This window comes from Tamandua tetradactyla, chromosome 19 (genome assembly GCF_023851605.1).
Source record: "Tamandua tetradactyla isolate mTamTet1 chromosome 19, mTamTet1.pri, whole genome shotgun sequence".
NCBI classification, from domain to species: domain Eukaryota; kingdom Metazoa; phylum Chordata; class Mammalia; order Pilosa; family Myrmecophagidae; genus Tamandua; species Tamandua tetradactyla.
Genome location: NC_135345.1, coordinates 71,514,955 through 71,539,115, shown reverse-complemented (window position 1 = coordinate 71,539,115; position 24,161 = coordinate 71,514,955). Strand labels below are relative to the sequence as shown.

The following is a 24,161-nucleotide window of genomic DNA, read 5'->3' as shown; positions in this document are numbered from 1 at the left end:
TTTCTGGATAATCCCATCTCTAGTCCTCGCTTGTTCTGTAATGGCTGACTGCTTCCATGTTTGGGTAAATCCTCATGTGGGACAATAGTCTCTGGGGTCTCATTTTCCAAAGCTCAAAATTTTCCAAACTATCAGTTTCTGATTTCTTTGTATTTGATAGTTCAGTTCTCAGATTATCACTTTCCTGTCACATTTTAGTATAAGCTATAATAAGAAGCAAGACTGCATTTTCCACATTTAGTCTGGAAATTTCTTCAGTAGATATCCAAACTTGTGCTTTCAAATTCTACCTTCTATCCAACATTAAGACTCAATTTTTGCCAAATCCTCCTTAAAAACAAGGATCGTCTTCCTTCCCCAGTTTGCAATGACACATTTGTCAATTGTCTAAGGTCTTATCGAAGTGTCTTAAGAGTCCATATTTCTCCCAACAATCTCTTCAAAGGAATCCAAGTCTCTCCTATTTGCTCCCTCAAAATTCTTCCAGAATCTTCATCTTATCCATTTAAAAAGTCATTCCAACTTGTTTGGTATTTGCAAACTGCGGCACCCCACCTCTCTGGTACCAAAAATCAGTTTCAGTTTGCTAATGCTGCTGGAAAGCAATATACCAGAAATGAATTGGCTTTTTTTGTTTGTTTTTTGAATGAGCAGGCACCAGGAGTTGAACTCAGGTGTCCAGCATGGCAGGCGAGAGCTGTGGCCTGCCCTGTATTGGCTTTTATAAAGATGTTTTAGTTTGTAAACTGCTGGAATGCAATATAACAGAAATGGAACAGCTTTTAAAAAGGGGAATTTATTACATTGCAAGTTTACAGTTCTAAGGCTGTGAAAATGTCCAAACTAAGACATCCAGGGAAAGATACCTTGATTCAAGAAAGGCTTATCGGTCCAGAACATCTCTGTAAGCTGGAAAGGCACATACTAACATCTGCTAACTTTCTCTGCTGGCTTCTCATTTCATAAGGACTCCCTGGGGGTGTTCTCCTTCTGCATCTTCAGAGGTCTCTGGCTGTTTCAGCTCTCTCGGCTTTGTGGCTTTTTCCAAAACAGTTCCCTCTTAAAGGACTCCAGTAAGCAACCCCACCTTGAATGGAGACACATATTCATGGAAACTAATTAATCAAAAGTTACTACCCACAATTGGGTGGGTCATATCTCCATGGAAACAATAAAAAAGAGCAATGTTAAATGAGGATTAAAGGACATGGCTTTTCTGGGATACATAATAGCTTCAAATCAGAACAAAAGGGAATTTATTAAGTACAAATTATAATTCTGAGGCCATGGAAATGTCCAAATTAATGACAATAAAAAGTACTTCACTCAGAGAAATCCCATCTGGGCTTTCTCTATCACATAGAAAGGCATATGATGATGTCTGCTGGCCCTTTGCTTACAGGTTTTATTGCTTTAAACTCCTGGTTCCAGTGGCCTCCTCTCTGAGCTTCTATCTGTTTCCAAGCATCTCCAAACATCTGTGTCTAGGCATCTGCTCTCTGTGTTGGCTCTGAATCCTTTCTGTTTCTGTGAGCTCTTTTAAGGACTCCAATAAACTAATTAAGATCCACCTTGAATGGGCAGGGTCTCATCTCCATCTAATCAAAAGTACCACGCACCATTGGGTAGGATGCTCCATGAAAATAACCTAATCAAAAGGCCCCACTCAACCCATAGGTCTGCCCTCACAAGGATTAGATGAAGATGAAAAGAACATGGTTTTTCTGGGGTACATAATAGTTTCAAACCAGCATGGATGGAATTAATGGAAGATTAGACATTGTGAAAATGAAAAAGATAGCTTATTGTGAAGACCTAGCATTAGAAACTATCCAAAAAGAAAATCAGAGGAAAAAAATACAAACAGAACATTAGTAAGATATGAAAGCAAAAGCTGACAGAATTGCAAAGATAAATCCACAACATTAGTTGGAGATTTCAATACCTCTCTCTCGACATTTGATAAAATAAGTAGAAAGAATTCAGTAATGATATAGAAGATCTGAAAAACATTATCAAACACTAGAACTTAGGCGATATTTTTCAAAACCCTCCACTCAACAACAATATGATATACATTATTTTCAAGGGCACACAAAACATATACCAAGATAGACAACATTCTGGACATAAACAAATTGTAATAAATTCTTAAGGATTCAAGTCATACAAAGTATGATCTCTCACCAAATGGAATCGAATTAAATATCAACAGGAATATATTTGGAAAATCCCCAATATTATAAATTAGATAACACACTTCTAAACAACCCATAGGTCAAAGAAGAAATTAAAATTAAAATTGAAAAGTATTTTTAAATAAATGAAAACAGAAACAAAGCATATAAAAATTGCCAACTATTTGGAAACTGAAGAAGACACTTCTAAATAGTGTGAACAACTTTACGCTAATAAATTTTTGCAATTTAGATTAAACAGGCACATTCCTTGATAGATATAAACTAATAAAACTCACTTAAGAAGAAATGCATAATCTCAATAGCACTATATGTATTAAACAAATTGAATTTATAGTTAAAAATTTTATCACAAAGAAACTCCATCATCATATGGCTTACTGGTGAATTCTACCAAACAGTTAAGGACGAAAACAATAGTAATTCTACACAAACTGTTCCAAAAAAAATTGGAAAGGAGGAAATACTTCCATACTCACAGTATTAGGACCACATTTCCCTGCTATCAAAACTAGGCAGAGACATTATAAGAAAAGAACATTTCAGAACAATATCCTTCATGAACATAAAGGCACAAATTCTGAGAAAACTGTTAGCAAATTGAATCCAACAATTTATAAAGAAGATATTATGTCATGTTAAGTGGGCTTATCCCAAGAATACCAGGCTTGTGCAACATTTCAAAATGAATGTAGGGCGGGCAATGGTGGCTCAGTGGCAGAGTTCTTGCATGGCAGAGTTCTCGCCTGCCATGCTGGAAACCCAGGTTCACTTCCTGGTGCCTGCCCATGAAAAAAAAATCAGTGTAATTCACTGTATTAATAAAGTAAGAAAGAAAAACTGTGTGGTCATTTCAAAAGACACAGAAAAAGCATTTGAAAAATATCTAACATCTATTCCTCATAAAGATTCTCAGCAAACTAGGAAAGGAAGGAAACTTCCTCAACTTAATTAAAGGCATCTAAGAAATACCTAACATCATGCTTAAAAACTGAATGCTGAGGATGTGAAATTTCTAAGAGCCTTATTGAGGTGCAGTTGACCTACAATGAATGAAAGATTCAAATTACACAATTCAACAGGTTTTGACACATGTATACACCTATGAATTCATTATCACTATCAAAATAATGAACACATCTACCACCCCAAAAAGTTTTCTTATAACCCTTTGTAATCCTTTGCTTTTGCCTTTCCCCAGCTCCACCTTTCCAGCAAAATACTGCTTCCTGTCACTATAGATTTCTTGCATTTCCTGGAATTTTATATTTATTTATAATCATTCAGTTCATTCTCTTTTATCTGGCTTCTTCCACTCAGAATAATTTTGAGATTTATCTACATTGTGTGTTTCAATAGTTCATTCATTTATACTGTTGAGTAATGGATATACCCCAATTTTCTTATCCAATTTGTTGATGGACATTTGAGTTGTATCTAGTTTTAGGCTATTAAAAATAAAGCTAACCCATCCCAAGCCAGAAAACCCTTGGATATTTTCAATCAAACTTAAAAAGGGTAAAATATCATGAGCAGGTATCAGTTACTGTGCCCCCACAAACCTGCACAAAAATTCAAGGGGATATGTCAAGCTCTCCCAGGAATGCATTCCCTGTGTATAGCTCTAGGTTGTGCTTGCATTTTCTGCAGCTCAACAAGGAGCGATAGTGATGCTCTGATGAGGGTGAGGCTCATGAAAATTATGATGACAATAATAGTAAATAATGTTTATGTAGCACTTACCACATGCATCTCTTCCAATCTTTTTACATGTAGTAATGCATTTTAGGCACCACCACAATTCTATGAAGTATGTATATATTGTTATTATCCCCATCTTATAGGTAGGGAAACTGAAATGTAGAGGTTATGTAATTTGTCCAAGTTATGCCCAATGTTACACAGCTGGAAAATGGTGGCATTGGTTGATAAACTCAAGAAATCAGGCTTGAGTCCTTTCTTTTAAACATTATGCTATACTTTTGATCAATTTCTCCTTCTTTCAGGGTCCCCTGATCTCTTTGAATGATTCTTTTGGACCTCTACCTCACTTGACCTTGAGGAAAATAAATTTTCCTGCTCTTCCTTTCTCATGAGTAAAGGGATCGGTGGGGAGAGGAGTCTCATCACAAACACTACCAGTTTTACAAGGCCAGCAAACTACAGTGACACCCTCTTTTCCCACCCTCATCTTCTAAAGACTGGAGGAGGAAGCATGGAGTGGTGGGTGGTCGTTGATGGCAGGAAGTTGAATTCTGTTGCTGCTTGTTAAACCTTGGAGGAAATGTCTCTTTTTTGGAATCTGGGGTATGTAGCCATTCTTGTTTGTCAGCTGTGAGCCCTAGTTGCCAATGCTGGATCAAAGCAAACGTTTCATTTAATTGCAGAGGCTATTGCAATCATCCATGAGAGAATAGGAGCTTGGACTAGGGTGGTAGTGAAAATAAGAAAATCAGATAAATTTGGGCTATAGCTTAGGGATAAAACCAATAGGACATGGTGTTAGATTAGATACGGAGAAGAGGAAAAGAAAGGGATGGAAGAGTTTGAGCTTGAGCAACCAGATGGATGGAGGTACCATTTACTGAGATGGGGAAGGCTGAGGACAGAGAGATTAGAATGGAAGTTTGAGGGTGGATTGGTCCTCAAGAGTATTGCTTTCCCTTTTGGCCTGAATCACCATCTCGCACTAATTTGCCAAAGTAATGAACATAAAGACGAAGAGGAGAGGAGCCCACTATATGTTCTCTAGGCCTTTTAGAATACATGGAGCTGTTCCTCAGGCCACATATATGTGAATCTACAAGAAAGGCAATGCCATATACATCAAGGGAATGGGCACTATTCAAAAAGGAATGCCCCAGAAATATTAGTGTGGCAAAATAGAGGAGTCTGTAATGTTACCTAGCATGCTGTTGTTTCACTGTAAGCAAACAAGTGAAGGCAAGATTTTTGCCAAGAGAATTAATGTGCATACTGAGTGTATTAAACACTCTAAGAGGTGAGATAGCTTCCTGAAATGTGTAAAGGAAAATCATCAGAACAAAAGGAAGCTAAAGAGAAAGGTAACTGAGTTCAACTGAAGCGTCAGGCTGCTCTATCCAGAGAAGCACACTTTTTGAGAACCAATGGAAAGGGCCCGAGCTTCTGGAGCATATTCATGACATAAGAGGTGAAAAAGTGAAATACATGTGGATTGTAAAAAATAATAATAATAAAAGAGTACTGCTTTGCATGGTTAAGTTTTAGATACTCACTAAACAGCTAAGTGGAGGTGAAAAATAGAATATTTGATACAGGAGTTTGAAGCTCATTGGGCAAGTTAAAAGCTAGAGCTATTTGAGACTCCTCATCACGTCCATGTTGAAAGCCATGGGATCAGATAAAATTAATTAGGAAGAGGATGAGAGGAAGGAGAAGGCTGCGGATCAAGCCTTCGTGAATATTCAGAAGAAAATTCAGCAAAAGATTGAGAAGGGGTTGAAAGTGACATAGGAGCAAGACAAGGAGAGGGTATTTTCTGTCTCAAGCGAATAAAATGTTTGTCATGATTTGAGTATACCAAAATATAATAAGCTGTCTCTAAACAGAGTGAAGCTCCAACCTGTTTCAGATGATTTTCAAACAAATGCTGAATTTAGACTGTTGTACAAGAAGCTGAAACATAACGAGCAGGAGTGAGGAAGGCAAGACTCAATTACCTTTAAGTTTCTTTCAGCTATATGATTCTATTGCTGAACTCTTACTACATGAATCCTAAATATGAATATAGAAAAATAACCTTTTTTTGGTGAATAGTTTAGAACACGTGGCTAAGCTCTCAGGCACTTAACTAGCTGCCATGTAAAAGGCTCTATACTCACATTTTTCTCTTTTCAGTGGGAAGAACATAACTAAAGCTGGAAAAATGGTTTAAATATTAAAGAAGGACCAATTATTTATATTTGGTTATGTAAAAAAGAATATGAAACATTTCTCCTATAGCACAGAATTATAAAAATAAATAGAAACCACACACAAGCTTTTTTTTTCCTCCAGTGTAGATCTATTTGTTTAAAATAATTACCTGTAGTAAGTACTCACTCTTCCATAAATAGTTTTTCCCAAAGGCTTCCAGTTTACCAGTTTTCAAACTTTAGGGTACATCAGAGTTAGCTGGGATGCTTTTTCATTTTTTCTCTCTAAGATGTGCACTTTTATTGAACTGTTCTCAAGTCAGTGTACACATGAGCCCTGGTTGCCTCCGCAACACAACCAACTCCCAGGGAGACTAAAGGCCGTTATACATCCAAAGTTAGGGAACAAAAAGTGGGGACCACAATGGCTGATCATTCAAAATAAAAAGAATAAGAACAATTAAGGCAGAACATTCAAAAAAAATTGGGGTGACATAATTTACACAAATGCAATGCTGTCATCCTTCCCTGTGTGAATGTGGGTGAGGACTGGACTGTTCTCGGGAAGAAGAGGGCAGTTTTTGGGACGGCAAGGAACTTCCTGTATCAATGCCTCTCATGGTATTTGGAATGGCTATTTAAGAAAAAGAAATAAGAACAAGAAAAATACACAAAGTCCTCCGCCACATTTGTAGGACATTGGGTATGCTTGTACTAACAAACTGCTGTCACCTTCACCATTCCAGTTTTTAAATCCCGAATCAAACAACAAAAACAATTACAGCCATGCCAATCTCATCCTGTTTTCTGCACAAAATTTTTCAAGAATGTGTGAACACAACTAAGTAGCAGTTGGCCTAAACTGGAGGGGCTGGATCTGTCATACTCCTGCCTGCTGATCCACATCTGCTGGAAGTTGGTCAGCGAGACCAAGATGGAGCCACAGACCCACACAGATTACTCACACCCAGGGTGGGCGATGATCTTGATCTTCATCTTCCTTTGCACCAGAACTGTGATCTCCTGCATCTTGTCAATGATGCCCAGATACGCGGTGGTTCCACCAGACAGTGCTGTGTTGGTGTAGAGGTCCTTGCAGATGTCCACATCACATTTAATTATGGAGTTGAAGGATGCTGCAGGATATCATGCCCAGAAAAAAGGACTGGAAGAGGGTCTTGGGGCAACAGAACCACTCATCGCTGATGGTGATGACCTGCCTGTGGAGCTGCTCATAGCTCTTCTTTAGGATAGAGGACGGCACAGTGTTGGCCATTTCCTACCTGGAGTCCAGGGCAACATAGCAGAGATTCTCTCTGACATTGCACACCATCTCCCAACTGGCAGTTGGGGTGAAGGTGAAGTCCCTCTTTGTGAGGATCTTCCTGAGGATGGTCCTGGCTGGCCAGGAGATGGGCACTCGTAGATGGGCGCAATGTCAGTGACTGTATAGCTGGAGTCCATGACGATGCCCGTGGTCTGGCTGAAGGCATGCAGGGACAGCATGACCTCGATGGCCATGTACATGGTGAGAGTGTTGAAGATCTCTAACATGATCTGTGCCCTCTTCTCACAGTTGGCCTTGGGGTTCAGGGGATCTCAGTCAGCAGCTCAGAGTGCTCCTCCTGGGCCATGTGCTGGTATCTTGATTAGGTACTTGAAGTCAAATACTTCTCTTGCTCTGGGCCTCGTCGCCACTTAGGAGTCCTTCCGTCCCATGCCTACCATCACGCCTTGGTGTGGGGGCTCCTCACGATGGGAAGATGACCCACCAGGAGTATTGTAGCTCCGGAAGATGGCTTAGCACATTTGGGAGCCATTGTCAACCACAAGCGCAACAATGTCATCATTCCTGGTGTGCCAGTGTGAATCTATTATGTACCCCCCAAAAGCTATGTTTTAATCCTGATTCAATCTTGTGGAAGCAGCTATTTCTTTTAATCCTAATTCAATAATGTAAGGCAGAAACTTTTGATTAGATTATATCCATGGAGATGTGACATGACCAATTGTGGGTGTGACCCCTTGATTAGATGGAACTGTGACTCCACCCATTCCAGGTAGGTCTTGATTAGTTTACTGGAATCCTTTAAAAGAGGAAATATTCTGGAGAGAGTCAGAAACAACAGATGCCTCAGGGCTGACAGAAACAACAGAGCTGACACAGAGAGAGCTGACAGATGCTGACACTTGCATTACAGGGACACAGATGTTTGGAGATGCTTGGAGCCCAGGAGATGTCGCCCTGAGATGTTAAGCAAGCCAGAACGTGGAGAGAGCCAAGGGAAGCCAAGAGATGAAGGCTAGCCCCAGAGAAGCAAAGTGAGGAACTCCCACAGGAACAGAGGCTGAAAGAAATGGAGCCCAGGGGCAGGGGGACCAGCAGATGCCAGCCATTTGAATAGCTAGCTGACAGAACTGTTCCTGACCCATTGACTTTCCTTGAATTAAGGTATCTTTCCCTGGGTGCCTTCATTTGGACATTTTTTCTAGTTTTAGAACTGTAAACTTCAACTTATTAAACTCCCTTCTAAAAAGTCCTTCCAGTTTTGGTATATCATATTCTGGCAACTTGCAAACTAAAAACCCATGGTGAGCTTGGGGGTGATGGGTATAAACCGGTGGCAGCGGGGTGTTGAGAGACTTGATCTCACCAGATGGAGGTGGTCTTGGCCGAACTAGGATGCTCTTGAAAATGTAGATTCCAAGGCCCCATCTCTAGATATCCTGTCTGGGAGCATCCAGAAAATCCATATTTTAACTAGTCCTCCAAGTGATTCTAGGTCTGATGATCCCTAGACCACACTTGACAAAGCATTGGTCCTGACCCTATACTGCAGGTAAAGGTAACTCCTTGAGGCAAAAGTGGCTACTGGATTGTCACACTTTACTTTTATTAAAATAATCAATTTTAAATACATAGTGTAAATAAAAGAAATACAAAACTGCAAGTTTGAAAGAATGGAAACACCAAATATAGAGTTTTTCTTTAGGTGAGTAATTACTGCCATCTGTGTTTTCATAAAAAAGCTTGTTGGGAATGATTTGGCCAGTGAATAAAGAAGTATTTGTAAAGGCCCCATGGGGGATATGGAGAGAGAGGAGGAAATATTCAGCTTCCTCATTTGGAGAATTTCTGATATCTTGAAAGCAGTGGGGACAACCAAATCAAAGGCTGAACCCTCAATCTTTGGGTTCATTCTTATGAAACATATTCCTGCAAAGGACAGGCTAAGCCTACTTAAAATTATGCCTAAGAGTCACCCCCAGAGAACCTCTTTTGATGCACAGATTGTGGCCTCTCTCTCTCTCTCTCTAAGCCAACTCATCAGGTGAACTCACTGCCTTCCCTCTATATGGGACATAACTCCCAGGGGTGTAAATTTCCTTGGCAATGTGGGACAGAAACCCCGGGATAAGCCAGGATCCAGCATCAAGGGGTTGAGAAAGACTTCTTGACCAAAGAGGGGAGGAGAGAAATGAGACAAAATAAAGTTTCAGTGGCTGAGAGATTTTAAACAGAGTCCAGAAGTTATCCTGGAGGTTATTCTTATGCATTTTACAGATATCTGTTTTTAGTTTATGGTGTATTGGAGTGGCTAGAGGGAAGTACCTGAAGCTGTTGAGCTGTGTTCCAGTATCCTAGATTCTTGAAGACGATTGTATAAAGATATAATGTTTACAATGTGACTGTGTGATTGTGAGAATCTTGTGTCTGATGCTCCTTATATCCAGGGTATGGACAGATGAGTAAAAAAATATGGATAATAAATAAATGAATAAACAAACAAACAAATAAATAAATAATGAGGGGACAAAGGGTAAAATAAAGTAGATGGAAACACTAGTGGGCAATGAAAAGGAGGGGTAAGTTATATGGTATATTTGAGTTTTTCCCTTTTTATTTCTTTTTCTGGAGTGATGCAAATGTTCTAGAGTTTTTTTTGGGGGGGGGTGCATGGTCTGGGAATTGAACCCAGGTCTCCCGCATGACAGGCAAGCTTTCTACCACTGAACCACCTGTGCCCCCAGCAAATGTTCCAAAAAATGATCATGGTAATGAATATGCAACTACGTGATGAGATTGTGAGCCATCAAGTGTATACCATGTAATAATAATAATAATAATAAACATGTTGGGAAGCTTTAAATTTGCTCCTAGGGATTTATCCAACTTACTTTGAGGAGATAGTCAAGCTTAAGTTTATTTTCAAGGTTATAATGACTTTAAAAGTATTCAACTAACCTTCAACTATTCTTTTTTTGGAGTGATAGAATAAACCAGTAATCAAGAAGTTAAGTTAGAGGTGAGGAGTTCTTTAAGTGGTTCATACTAGTTTTGAAATCCTGGCCATAAACTTAAATAACATGCTTTCAGATCTGCTTCTTTTTCTAATAGATATAACTGTTCAGGTGAATCCAGTATATTTTTCAAGTAGTTTCCAGGTCCTATTGATAGTGGAAAATAAAATGAGTGAAGTTTGACAGTACAGTAATACTGAATGTTTTAGTGCCTGGTCCTTAGTTCTTGCTAGACATTGGATACCTATTTATTTGAGGAATGAAATTATGTGTTGGACTTGTTATCTCTTTCACTGTGCCATTTCCTACTACTAGCTAAGACATCTGCTTGCTTATGATCCTGAAGTATTTTCTTAGTACCGATCATGGTCAGATTCATGTGTCAACTTGGCCAAGTGGTGGTACCTGTTTGTCTGGTTGGGCAAGTGCTAGCCTGTCTGTTGCTGTGGGACATTTCATAGAATTAAATCATGATCACATCGGCTGCATCCACAGCTGATTCCATTTGTAATCAGCCAAGGGGCGTGTCTTCTGCAATGAGTGTTGCTTAATCTAATCCCTGGAAGCCTTTTAAGGAGAATTCAGAAGAGACAAGCTCTCTTCCTGCTTCGGCCGGCAAGACTCTCCTGTGGAGTTCGTCCAGACCCTTACTCAGAATCATCGGCTTCACAGCCTGCCCTGTGGATTTTGGACTGTATGTTCCCATGGTTATGTGACACACTGTGTTAGTTAGATTCAGTTGTCAACTTGGCCAGGTGAGCATACCTAGTCTTGTTGCTGAGGACATAAACCAATGGTGTGTGAACCTCATCTGTTGCCAATTACATCTGCAGTCAGCTAGGAGGCGTGTCTGCTGCAATGAGTGACGTCTGACTTAATTGGCTGGTGCTTAAATGGGAGATTGCAACGTAGCACTGCTAGCAGCTCAGCATTCCTCATCTCAGCACTAGCAGCTCAGCCCAGGCCTTGGGAGATGCAGAAAGAAGTCACCCTGGGGAAAGTTGTTGGAACCCAGGGGCCTGGAGAGAAGACCAGCAGAGACCATCTTGTGCCTTCCACATAAGAAAGAACCTCAGTGGAAAGTTAGCTGCCTTTCCTCTGACAAACCGACAAAATAAATCCCCTTTTATTAAAAGCCAATCTGTCTCTGGTGTGTTGCATTCCAGCAGCTAGCAAACTAGAACACACACTTTTATAAATTTTATATTTACAAATATTTTCATTGATTCTGTTTCTCTAGAGAACCCTAACTAATATAGTACCTCTTCCTAAAATTCTAGATACCCTTCAAAAATTAGAGATCTGAGATGCAAAAGTAACATAGGATAGATGTTGTTGCATATAAATGTAACTGATGTATTCTTAGAATCAACCTTGCCTAAGAGACAGGAAATTCTAGCAGGTTGGGGAGAGGGGAGAAGAATACTGTATCCCAAACCCAGTTTTTTTTTAAATTGACAGTAAGTTAAAAAAGTTACCAGGTTGTTCATATGAAACTTAACCCCACAAAGGATATGTCAAGTCTACTTAAAATTTAGGCCTAAGAATCACCCCCAAGAGAGTCTCTTGTGTTGCTCAGATGTGGCCTCTCTCTCCAGCCAACATGACGAGCAGTCTCACCACCCTCCCCTTCTCTGCGTGGGACATGACTCCCAGGGGTGTGGACCTTCCTGGCAACGTGGGACAGAGATCCTGGAATGAGCTGAGACTCAGCATCAAAGGACTGAGAAAAACCCTAGAATGAGCTGAGAATTAACATCAAGGGATTGAGAGAACCTTCTCGACCAAAGGGGGAAGAGTGAAATGAGACTAAGTGTCAATGGCTGAGAGATTCCAAACAGAGTCGAGAGGTTATCCTGGAGGTTATTCTTATGCATTAAGTAGACATCACCTTGTTATTCAAGATGTAATGGAGAGGCTGGAGGGAACTGCCTGAAAATGTAGAGCTGTGTTCCAGTAACCATGTTTCTTGATGATGATTGAACAATGATATAGCTTTCACAATGAGACTCTGTGAATGTGAAAACCTTTGTGTCTGATGCTCCTTTTAGCTACTATATCAACAGAAGAGTAGAATATATGGAATAAAAATAAATAATAGGGGGAACAAATGTTAAAATAAATTCAGTTTGAAATGCTAGTGGTAAATGAAAGCGAGGGGTAAGGGGTATGGTATGTATAATCTTTTTTTTTCTCTGTTATTGTTTTATTTCTTTTTCTGTTGTCTTTTTATTTCTTTTTCTAAATCGATGCAAATGTTCTAAGAAATGATGAATATGCAACTATGTGATGATATTAAGAATTACTGATTGTATATGTAGAATGGAATGATATCTTAATGTTTTGTTTGTTAATTTTTTTAATTAATAAAAAAAGTTAAAAAAAAAAAAAGTTACCAGAAGTACTATAGTGATTTCGGTTCTCTGCTGAGACATCTCAAATAAAAATCAATTTATCGGTTTACAATTCTGAAAGGAGTTACTAGATTGGCAAACACAGGGTCTACCATATGCTATCAAATTAAAACATGGCAACTGATAGAGTTTATTATCCATTAGTTTCTAATTCTAATTCCACAAAATAACTGAAAATTATTGTGTGTATATATATATTTTCTGTGTATGTGTATATGTATATGTATGTATATGTGTATAGGTATGTATATATATACACATACACAGACATATATTCATTCATCTGGAAGCTTGGTTAATTAAGGATTAGTAGAAGAAATTGACATAAAATGAAATTGGGACATTACAAAGCTTTCATTTGTTCTTCCTCCTTCCATTCCCTTCATTTATTTTCCAGGCACAACAAATGTCAGATATTTAATTTGAAGTAGGAAATTCAGAATACTGAAGTAGGACTCAGAATATTGAGTCTGAGTAGGAAATAAAGTTGAGAACCCTTATTTCAACATTCTTAAAGGACTCCTGTCTTGCAATTATTACTAGTCTTCAGTGTAATTATATAGTGTAAATGCAAAATAAAAAGGATCACATTAAAGCTTGGCTTTTTGGTTTTGCTTTGGAAGAAAATACTTAAGTGTGAGCAATGCATTTCTTTCCAAAAGCAGTATTTAAATTTCAGACTTCAACCGCAGTTGTGATCATTTTTAGTTTGTTAGCTGCCTGGAGCGTTATTTTAAGAAAGCAGAAGCAACGTCATTTGCACGCACCTTATAGATCGCACACCTTAACCCTGACCTTTCAGCTCCAATTTTTCAAAAGAAGTGTAGGCATGATGAAGAACCATTTACTTTTCTGGGGAGCCCTGGTCGTTTTTGTTAATGCTGTTCTTGTGACAGGTATGTGATATTTAGAAAATGAACTGAGATAAAAGGAAAAAATGCAGTACAAACGTGTGGTTCAGGTTTAAACATTTATGTTTGTGCTTTGGTTGGCCAGATAGCCAGCTACTTTTTTCAAGAGTGCCTGAATCTTATATTTTTACCTCTTAATCTTTATATCTTCAGTCTTAGTCTTTACACAGCTAAAATTCAGTATGACTATTTTTATTTTCTTGCTACAACCTAGAGAATAAGAAAATAGATATTTCTGGACAAGAATAGATAGCCATACGTAAAGCATGTAAGTCTCTATATTAAGTCTTGAAAGTCAGTAATTTTTCCCTTGAGTCTCTTTAGATACTAGAGAAATGGAGTAATAATTAGAAGTACAATACAGAATGATAAGAGATTTTTATCTTCCCAGAGAGATCGTAACTTTCCTGGATCTGAGCCTAAAGATTTATTATGACTCTTTAACAATGTTTAATGTTATATGGGTTGCTTATAATTTGATGGCTGAAACTTGATCATCTTGTTTATAGACCTTTCAAACAAGTGTAGAAAATGGAATGTGTTCTGGATATAAGAAGTACAGTATTAAATAATTTCAACTAGAAGTTTACATAAGTGGTATAATTTTGCTGAATTGTTTCTAATCCTTACTGCGCTTATTCCTATTTCAAGACAAGCGATGATAGAAATGTAACTGAGAATAGTCATTATATATATATATGGTTTATATTAACAGCATTGAAATTCATAATTCTTAAATAAGACAGATAAAAAATGTTACAATAAAATATGTAAGTTATATAAACATATATATCATATATATGTATAAATAGATGGATGGATAGATGGTTCTCCTTCTCCCTCTCTACACACATACGTATCTACTATGTAATTTATGTAATATATATATATATATATATATATATATATATTACATAGCACATTGTAAGCATTGAGCTAAGTGCTTTACATATGCTATTCCATTTAATTCTCATAATAACCATGGAAGGATAGATATTATTATTATCACCAACCTATCTTTGAGCCAATTGAGACTTAGCTAAAATAACTTAGACAAGGTCACATAGCATGCAAATGGGAGCTAGGACCCAGGCAGTCTAATCCTAGCATCTACACTCCTAACTGTTATTCTATTCTACCTGCATAAAGGAAGCTCCTTTCAATAAACTCAATGTGTCATATTTAGTATGAATTGTTAAGTATATTTTCTTGTTTGGTTGAACTGAATTAAATTACCCAAATATTTATTGAGTGCCTACTGTCTCAGGTTCTCTGGGGACAGAGTAAGGCACAGTCCATAGTAACAGGTTTATTAGAAAAACTGTAGCCTGTGCAAGGGAATGTTAGAATCTTGTAAGTCTTGTTGAACTGTAAATATTTGTACATTTTTTAGGAGACACATTAGGCTGCCTAATATTTATTTATTTATTATTTTATTATTACTATTATTTTTGCATGGGCAGGCACCGGGATACCAACCTGAGTCTCCAGAATGGCAGGCGAGAACTTTGCCTGCTGAGCCACCGTGGCCCACTGTAATATTTTTATATAATAAGAGTAATGATAGTATCTTCCTAGGGTCCTGCTAAGGAAATGTATTTCATTTTATAATATAAATATAAACATTTTCTATTTAAGACTTAATAGGTCAATTATTGACTATTGAACTATATTTTGGGTTAGGCATTACATGCTCATTTGTATTTTATTGAGAAAAGCATTTAACAGTTATGGATACAGAAGAGGTAAGAGGATGCCATTTAAGACATCTCATTGTTTTCAGAATGTTAGTAAGAGTTATATTATCTTGAATTGACTTCATAATGTTTCTTTTCCAATACATATAGGTCTTTGAAATAAGATTAAGAAATTATGAATAATGGCATAAAATGCATTACAAAGTACTTCAACCAATTATAGGTACAATAACAACGGTATTAAAATGTCCTTATAATGGCTGAGATCATTAAGACTGAAATACTGCAATTAGGTCCTTTCTGCTCTGGAATCATCTCAGAAATAATAAAACTTCCAGTTACAATTAACCTTTATAACTTGAATTCTTGAGCTAAATCTTTATTTTATTAGTGGAGGCTTGAAGGAAGGAGTCTTTTTAAATGTCACTTGGCTAAAATTACAGAAATAAAAAAGACATTTGACATTGTTATATGTTTAAATAGCACTATTAAATAAAGCTATTATTAACTGTTCGACTATCTAGGTTAAACTGATCTAAGCCAGAGAATAAGACATTTTCTTTATTTATTCTTTGCAGCATTTACACAGAACTGTTAAGCTGATATTCAGATTTGATAATAAATGTTGACATTTGAAATGAAGGCTTTCCCAGTCATCTATGAATTTATTTATTATTAATTTTGGTATACAGGCATACTATATTAAATAGAGTTTTGTACCTAAAGAATATTCTAAACTGATTTTATAGAAAAAAAAGAGAATTATAATTCTGCTCAGGAAAACTGGTGGGGACTATGTAAAAGTCTTATACAATAAGGTTATCTTGGGGGGAAACATGCTGGTTCTTAGTGCTAATACAATTTAAGCAAAAAATTAAAAGGAAAAAGAAAAGAAAAACATAAACATGGGTGTTCAGGAAGGATGTGATATTTCAAACCGGGTTTATAAAGGCTAATGCTATTCTTTGTTCCCTTTCTAATGAATTGCTTTTCTCTGGGAGAAATCCAATCTAAATATTTGTTTTTTCTCTCACTTTGGCATTTGGCACCGATTTTTGCAAGGCTGCGCCTTCAGAAAGCTATGCCTCTATTCAGAGCATTAGATGAAAACCAGAATTCTCTCAGCCCAGGTTTCCATAGTCCAAGGAAGAAAGGAGAAAATTCTTTTTAGAATATATTTGGAATTCCTTCACTTAGATGTGAGATTCCACTTTTAGCTATTTTAGATTAGGAAGAACAAATTCGGCTTGGGAAAGCTGATTCTGAACAACCTATAACTTTATTTTTCTTCAGGCAAGAAAGAAAATTAACTCACTGTAAATAATATAAATATAAATGCATTTTTGTTTCTCTTTCTTCTTCATATATTTTACCTTTTAAGCCAAAGATGAAGATGAACAGAAGGTTCTCGTAGACAACAAATGTAAATGTGCCCGGATTACTTCCAGGATCATCCGTTCTAAAGAAGATCCCAGTCAGGACATTGTGGAGAGAAACATCCGAATTGTGTACGTGGCATTCCATTTTTCCTTTTTGCATGTTGTGAGCTTAAGATGCTTTCTCATGTTAAGTATAGTTTGAATGCAATACCTATATTTTTACTCCCCTTTTTGGGTTGTTGCACGTTACATGAACTTAAATCTGGTTAATGGGATTGAGCCAATTTTGCAGAAGTTGGGGGCAGGACATAGATTTTGAGTCCAGGGCTTTCAAGGCACTCTAGAACCAGGCAGCTGGATCAAATTCTGACTGAAGGTTCCAATCGAGTCATCAACATGCCCTGTTTATACAACATTATTTCAAATTTGAATCAAAACTTTCAGTTGCTCTTGATTAGTTCAAACTGAAACTTCAGATAACACGGTTTTGTACCATATATAGGCTACTGAGTATTCTATCCTGCACTCAAGTGTCTGCGTAAGGCAGACTGATCAAATTGACTAATTCGATTCAGTAATCACTTGCTCATTTCATTTCACACATAGACCAGAATTATAAACTGTGATTCATAGTTAATATTGTACAAATAGAATAGTATTTGAGCCATGAGATTCCTAATGGATCCCATCAATGTCTTCCTCGTAAACCATTCCTACTGTGAGTAGATTTTTCCTAGTCAAGCATCTCTTATAGAAAGAGAACATAGCATTCAATCCTGTTCAACCAATAGGAGAAGTATAATGTGTTTAAGAATCTTGTTTCAAGTCCTGGTTTTGCCATTTGATAGTGTGTACTCCTTTCTGCAAGTTACTTATCCAATCTAAAGCTCATCTTTCTCATTTTTAGGCAGGGGAAAGTAGTGCTTATCTCATAGTGTTTTTATAAAGATAGCTGTCTATTTCTTTTAGAACTTGGTATAGTTCTTGGTACATAGTTAACAAAAAGTTTTGCTATTATTTATTCATCTAACCTATGTGACAGCTATCATTATGTCACTGTCCTGCTTAAAATCCTTTGGATAGGTTTTCCAATATTATTCTTATGATAAATTACAAATGCCTCAGGTAATCTGCAAAGCTCAGGGTGACATTCAAGCTCTCCCATGACCACTTTTCCTTCACTTTATGTTTGAAAATCCAGCAACATTGTAGTACTTCTATTTCCTCAAAATAAATTTCCTCAAGCACAGTGGTCTCTTCCTCTTCTGTTTTTGCACATGCTTATCCTCTGCTGGAAGAAATATTTTCCCCACCCTTCCAGCCTGGTTAACTCTTTCTCAGCCTGCAGGTCTTAGCTTAGACATCACTGCTTCTGGCACGTTTTCTCTGACCACTCAGTCCTTCATCCCAAATAGCTCCCGTTAGGGATAGAACAATCAGAGAATATGTCACTTGAAGGGATAGCACCCATGATATTGGCATCTAAACCATATTAAGGAGGCTTGGCTATCTTATGTTTAAGTCTGGCGATGAGGGAAGGGGGAGGATTTTTTAAAATGGCTATTCATGATTCTCTAATTCATCTTTTTTTTTCAATGACAGGACTCTTATGATAGTATATTGTTTGTGCATCAGATAATTCAGTCACTTCATGTGCCTTTACATGATATAAAAATGCTTCTCTAATGTCACTTCTTAAAGTTCTGTTATCGTTGAGGTTAACATCTGCTGCTATGTCATTAAGTATCATTCCTGACTCCGTCACTTATTAATCATGGAACTTTAGGAAAATTAATTAACTCACTTGAGCCTGTTTCCTAAACTCTAAAAAGGGGATAGTTACATGTGTCTGTATATATATACATATCCTTTACAGAATTTTAGGAATTAAACATGAAAATGTATTAAAACATCTAGATCAGTGTTTGTCCACAATAGACACTCATAAATGTTATTCCTTTACTCATTAATTAAAGTCTTTTTTGATATTATTAGTGTTACTAGAGCCTTCAGCATCTACTAAAGAAGGGATTAATTCCATTTATTCAATAAATATTTATTGAATGCTGCTGAATGCCAAACAATGAGGTTGAAGCAGGGGATACAAGAATTTATATAAAATACAGTCTATACTCTCAGAAAGCTTATAATTTCTTAGGGAACTTTAAACAATTACAAAGGGCAAATACAATGCAGTAGTGTAAGTGCTATGGTAGGAAGAGGCATGGGATGTTACAGGAACACTGAGGAAGGGCACCCAATCCTGACTAGGGTGGGGCAACAGGAGTAGACAGCAAGTATGTTTGGAGTAAGTGGTGGCCTTGAGGGATTGCAGCTCTTAGCTGTGTGAATGGGAATTAACTGGTAGATGAATGTGTGAGTGACAGGGTTGATACTTGGGGCCGATCGTTCCAGGAAAAGAGAAAGGGTTGCTGTGAGAATGCAATGAGATTATCACATAACCTGCTTAGCATAGTACCAGGCACATTGTAAGTAGTTAGTAAATGTTAACATTCTTACTGTTTTTGTTATTGTTAAGACTAGGAGATGAGAAAATCATAGTAAGGTTGTAGCCTTGCAAGCAGTTGTTTACAGCTGGCATGTAGTGTGAAGACAGGGATGTAAAGAGAGAAGAGGCTTCTCTCTACAACAGTAGAGTTGAGGGCCTGTCAAAAGTACCTTCTATGCCATCCTAAGGACATGCTGTTATTTGTGTGGAGACACTGTAGCTTTTAAGCAGAGGAGGAAATTAAGTTTGCATTTCAGAAAGGTTATTTTGGCTATAATGTGGCTTTGGAAGGGTCAAGACTGAAGGAGGATATTGCCACAATTTAGAAGAGGAATGGAGACAAGTGGATGGATTTCACAGATGCAAAGAATTAGAATCAACAGATTGCGAGACTGTTTAGCTATAAATCACGGCAGAAAGAAATAGGGATGATAGCTGGGATACCTACGGATGATGTTGCTGTATATAAGTTATGTAGCACACGTTTTTCTTTCTTTCTTTTGGTAGGAAAGAGTACACGTAGGGAGGAAAGATGACAAATAACATAGCCTGAACTCATTGATAAGCATGATGTAATTTTTCATGAGATATCACTAAATCAAGAGATCTGGATTCTAGTTCTGGTTTTGTTGCTTCCTAGCTGTATGAAGTTGAGTTGGTCAGTTAACCTATATGACTTATAACTTCAGCATCTCTAAAATGTGAATACTAACATGTGTCTGTCCATTCATTCAACAAATACTGAACAAATTTCATGTCACACATCTAGATGGAGAATAGGAATGAAGAGATGCGTGTTTTCCCCAAGGAACTTATAGTCTAGAGAAGCAATCTCTCTATAGACAAGCAACTGTGATATGGCATTTATTATAATAAGATATATAAGCTTTAACAAGACTACAGAGGAAGGAGTTGACTCTGGGTTGGGGACTGAGATCAAGAATATCATCCCAGAGAAGGTAAAATTTATGCTAATATTAAAGGATAAGTAGGGATTTTCCAAGTAAGCAAGTACAGTTGACAGAGGACTTGCTGTGATGTTTATTTTGAAAGGGAAATATTTAAAATATAACAATTTACTGTGAAAATTGAGTAACAGTATTATTATCAGGTGATTATGGAATTCTAAATGTAATGGTAAGCACTGTTCTGATGAAATAGTAAGCACTGTTCTAGCAAATACCTATTATGACAAAATAACAACAGCCAGTTTCATTGCTTTGCTTTATTTTTCTTTATCTCTTCTTTTTTTTTTTTAGTGTTCCTGTGAACAACAGGGAGAATATCTCTGATCCAACCTCACCACTGAGAACCAAATTTGTGTACCATTTGTCTGACCTGTAAGAGATTTTCTTTTATATTAGTATAGATGTGGAAGTTAATAATTTTAATTAACTTTGTTAGTAAGAATGTTTTTGAGAATATGTTGGGGTATATACATTACAAATATAGTTTGGAACTTTTAAATACTTTAATTCCTATGTTAATTTTTATGTATCATAAATTCATCAGTCTTTACCATGGATGAATAATCTATAAATTTATTCGAAAAAAGATATTACTGCTATTAGTATAGGAAGGACAATTTTGTCTTAATAGCTCAACAAGTAGATTTTAGACACATAAACCTTCATATGCTTCTTTGGAAATTATAGACTCCAACACTAAACAATTTCATTTTTAAAATGATTCTGCTTCCTTGTCATTACAAGTAAGTCATTTAAATCAAGTACACACTTGGAAATAAAATCAAGTACACATTTGGAAATAAACTTAATACATCAGAAGTGTTGTATGATGTAGACAAAACAATCATAGCATTAGTTATATTGCTTACTTTTAAACTCAGTTTGATATATTAAAGGTTGAAAAATCTTACAAATTATTCCGTAATTGTAAAGCTGCTGAGGTCTGACAGGAGTCAGGTCAGAGCTTCAAGAACTAATTGATTTTGGATAGAAATGTGCCATCACTCAGATTTGAGCCAGCATTTAATAGGGTTATCTAATGCATATATTTATTTTTCAGCTGTAAAAAATGTGATCCTACAGAAGTGGAGCTGGATAATCAGGTAGTCATTGCCTCCCAGAGCAATTTCTGTGATGAAGACACTGAGACCTGCTACACTTATGACAGAAACAAGTGCTACACAAATAGAGTCCCACTTACCTATGGTGGTAAGATCAAAATGGTGGAAACCTCCCTGACACCCGATTCCTGCTATCCAGACTAAGTTAAATTTTTGCTGATAGTACAGCTCTTTATGTTGAAAGGCTCTCCATTTTAATCCAGAAAGATAATATGTTTACTACCAATATAATGTAAAACTAACTTTCTCCCCAAAAGAACTGAAATTGTAATATTATTGTTATGTTTATTAGATAATGATTTCTTAACTATATGTGTTTAAACTCTAAGTGTCTCACTTATGCTTGCCTCAACAACATGATTTCTTAACAATATGATTTCAACCATTAAAAAAACAATAGGGGGTGAACGTGTCATTCAGTGGTAGAATGCTCATCTTCCATGCGGGAGACTCAGATAAAAAGTTCAAGACCTTGCACCCCTCACCCCCAAAATATAGAGGAGAAAATAAAGCTCAAGGAATGAATATCAGGAGCCCTAATTAAGCTTATAAATTTGGCCTTTTTTTTTCTTTTTTTTTCTTTGCTTTGGAGAGCCTGAGCTTTTGCACATTCCCTACTGTCCTTTTAAAAATATATCATTGTGCTGAGAAATGTATGTATAAACTAAGGTCAATCATATGTCTTCATTAGAAAAATAATAATTGGAAAGCATGTTTTGGAGCTATTTACAAAAATAAAGTGGGCGCTCTAATACTTATGAAACTGATTAACTGGAAGTAACAGTTAAATGCAAAAGTGAAAAGTTTTGATATAGCACACAAACTTGGCATCAGGTGATACAGATTTTTCGGTTTTTGGTAAAAAACTTCTTTGATACTTAGGTTAGAGTAAGAAATTCCCATCAGAATTATTCATTTTGTAACTGGATCTAATGAAGTTTGTATTCCAAAATATGTATTCTCTAGCACAGTCTGAATAATTAAATAGATTCCTAAGCATACACCTGTGTGAAATAATTTATTGGGAAAAAGTACTGCATTAATTTTCATATATGTAAGTTAAAATATAATTTGTTATTCATGAACAGTTTGTAAGACATAATGATGCATTATGCACTGTACATATTTGAGGTGATTCGCCGTTTTAGATTTAAAATAAAATAAAAATGCAAGGTCCCTCCTAATAAAAACAGTATTTATCACAGCAGATAAAACTTCTTATGGCCAAAAGCCAGCATTAACACCAGTGACATCTACTCTAAGGGTACTATTGAAAGTAAATGCTGACTCTGGATTTAAAATAGAGTAAAAGTCAATTTCTTGAAGATGCGTTCTTCTGTTTCCTTTTTTTTTTTTAATTTGGCAATAGTAATTGTTAGTAACTTCCATTGTGTTTTAGAAATTAATTCAGTGTCTTCTTAGGGATTAGGATAGTACACTCTAGTGCTTCAGTAAGAATCATAGTTTTGATGTCACAAATATTCATCCATTCTTGACTAATCTGGCATGTGACTCTGGCCAAATCTTTGAATTTCATTTAATTAGTAAACATTTACTGCATATTTACCATGTGCAAGAAACTGTACTAGATTCTTTGGAAACTAAGCTGTGGTAAGGACTTTCAATAAAGTTATCCTCAGGGCTCCCTCCCTGTGATTCTATTCAGTTGTCGTCTTCTCTGTGAGACTCCGGCCACTTTTTAAAAACCGCAAACACCCTTTCCTTGTTTTTCCATCCACTCCATACTTACCACTCTCTAGCAGGCTGTTGAATGTACTTACTTATCATGTTTATGGTCTGTCTGCCCCCGTTGGAGTGTAAGTTCCACAAGGGCAGGCACTTTAATTTGTCCACAGATATATCCCCAGCAGAGAGAAGAGTGCCTGTTCTCAATAAACATTTGTTAGAATAATGAACATGAGTATGACTTAGATAAAAAGACAAGAGTTATGCAAAAATAATTACAGCTATTTGGTAGAATCTGATCAAGGCAAAGAAAGACATTCCCAATCGATGAGAATTTATAGAAGACTGCTTCTGAAGACATCCCTCTATTTCCCATCTTTGCCCTAGTTTCTCTTAGTGCCCAATAGAGAAAATTTTTGTTACCATGTTGCAGATCCTTGTATAAAAGACCCACATTCCAGCATTACTGCCACATTAAATGCTAGTTGAAAGAGCAATGCAAACTTAAAAGCATGCAGGTCTTCTTAGAGAAGTTCAGTTAAATCAGACGACAGACAATACTTATTTTGTGCTAGGCACCTAAGTAAGTATTAACTCATTAAATATAAATCCGGAGTAGATGGTAGCTCTTCATATTTTTTTTTTTCACATGGGCAGGCACCGGGAATCGAACCCGGGTCCTTTGGCATGGCAGGCAAGCGTCCTTGCCTGCTGAGCCACCATGGCCCACCCAGATGGTAGCTCTTAAAGAAGATTCTTGAAGGAAGATGAAAGCCTTTGCATTTGTTTTATTCATACATTAGTGGAAATTTAGCTGGTAAATTTAAACCTGGGATAGCCTTAACAAATATCAATAGATGCTCTTTAACACTCATTTATGTCAACAGCAACATTTTCTACAGCTCATATGGCATTTTTGAGATTAATGTGACCAATCCATTGACCTGTCATTAAAATATTATATTTGTTGTTGTCCTCCTTTTTAAATTCGAATTAAATTAATTACTTTTTTTTTTTTTTTTGGCATGGGCGGGCTCTGGGCATCGAACCAAAGTCTTTGGCATGGTAGGCAAGAATTCT

At 36.8% G+C, this 24,161-nt stretch overlaps 1 protein-coding gene and 1 pseudogene across 1 annotated transcript; one reads left to right on the top strand and one right to left on the bottom strand.

Annotated features, from left to right (window-relative positions):
• Positions 1 to 6,889: 6,889 nt before the first annotated feature.
• Positions 6,890 to 7,728, bottom strand: LOC143663423 (actin, cytoplasmic 2 pseudogene; annotated as a pseudogene).
• Positions 7,729 to 13,525: 5,797 nt separating this feature from the next.
• JCHAIN (joining chain of multimeric IgA and IgM) lies at positions 13,526 to 22,396 on the top strand. Its single transcript, XM_077137043.1, has 4 exons — positions 13,526 to 13,706; positions 16,800 to 16,926; positions 20,566 to 20,646; positions 21,335 to 22,396. The coding sequence occupies exons 1-4, from the start codon at positions 13,640 to 13,642 to the stop codon at positions 21,537 to 21,539; spliced, it is 480 nt and encodes a 159-aa protein (XP_076993158.1). The 5' UTR covers positions 13,526 to 13,639; the 3' UTR covers positions 21,540 to 22,396.
• Positions 22,397 to 24,161: the final 1,765 nt, after the last annotated feature.

What these genes read in the sequence shown, in the direction of transcription:
- JCHAIN (XM_077137043.1), top strand. Translation starts at nt 13,640, where the DNA reads ATGATGAAGAACCATTTACTTTTCTGGGGAGCCCTGGTCGTTTTTGTT. An exon ending in TAATGCTGTTCTTGTGACAG is followed by an intron (nt 13,707 to 16,799) that starts GTATGTGATATT and finishes TTACCTTTTAAG; the next exon opens with CCAAAGATGAAGATGAACAG. An exon ending in GAGAGAAACATCCGAATTGT is followed by an intron (nt 16,927 to 20,565) that starts GTACGTGGCATT and finishes TTTTTTTTTTAG; the next exon opens with TGTTCCTGTGAACAACAGGG.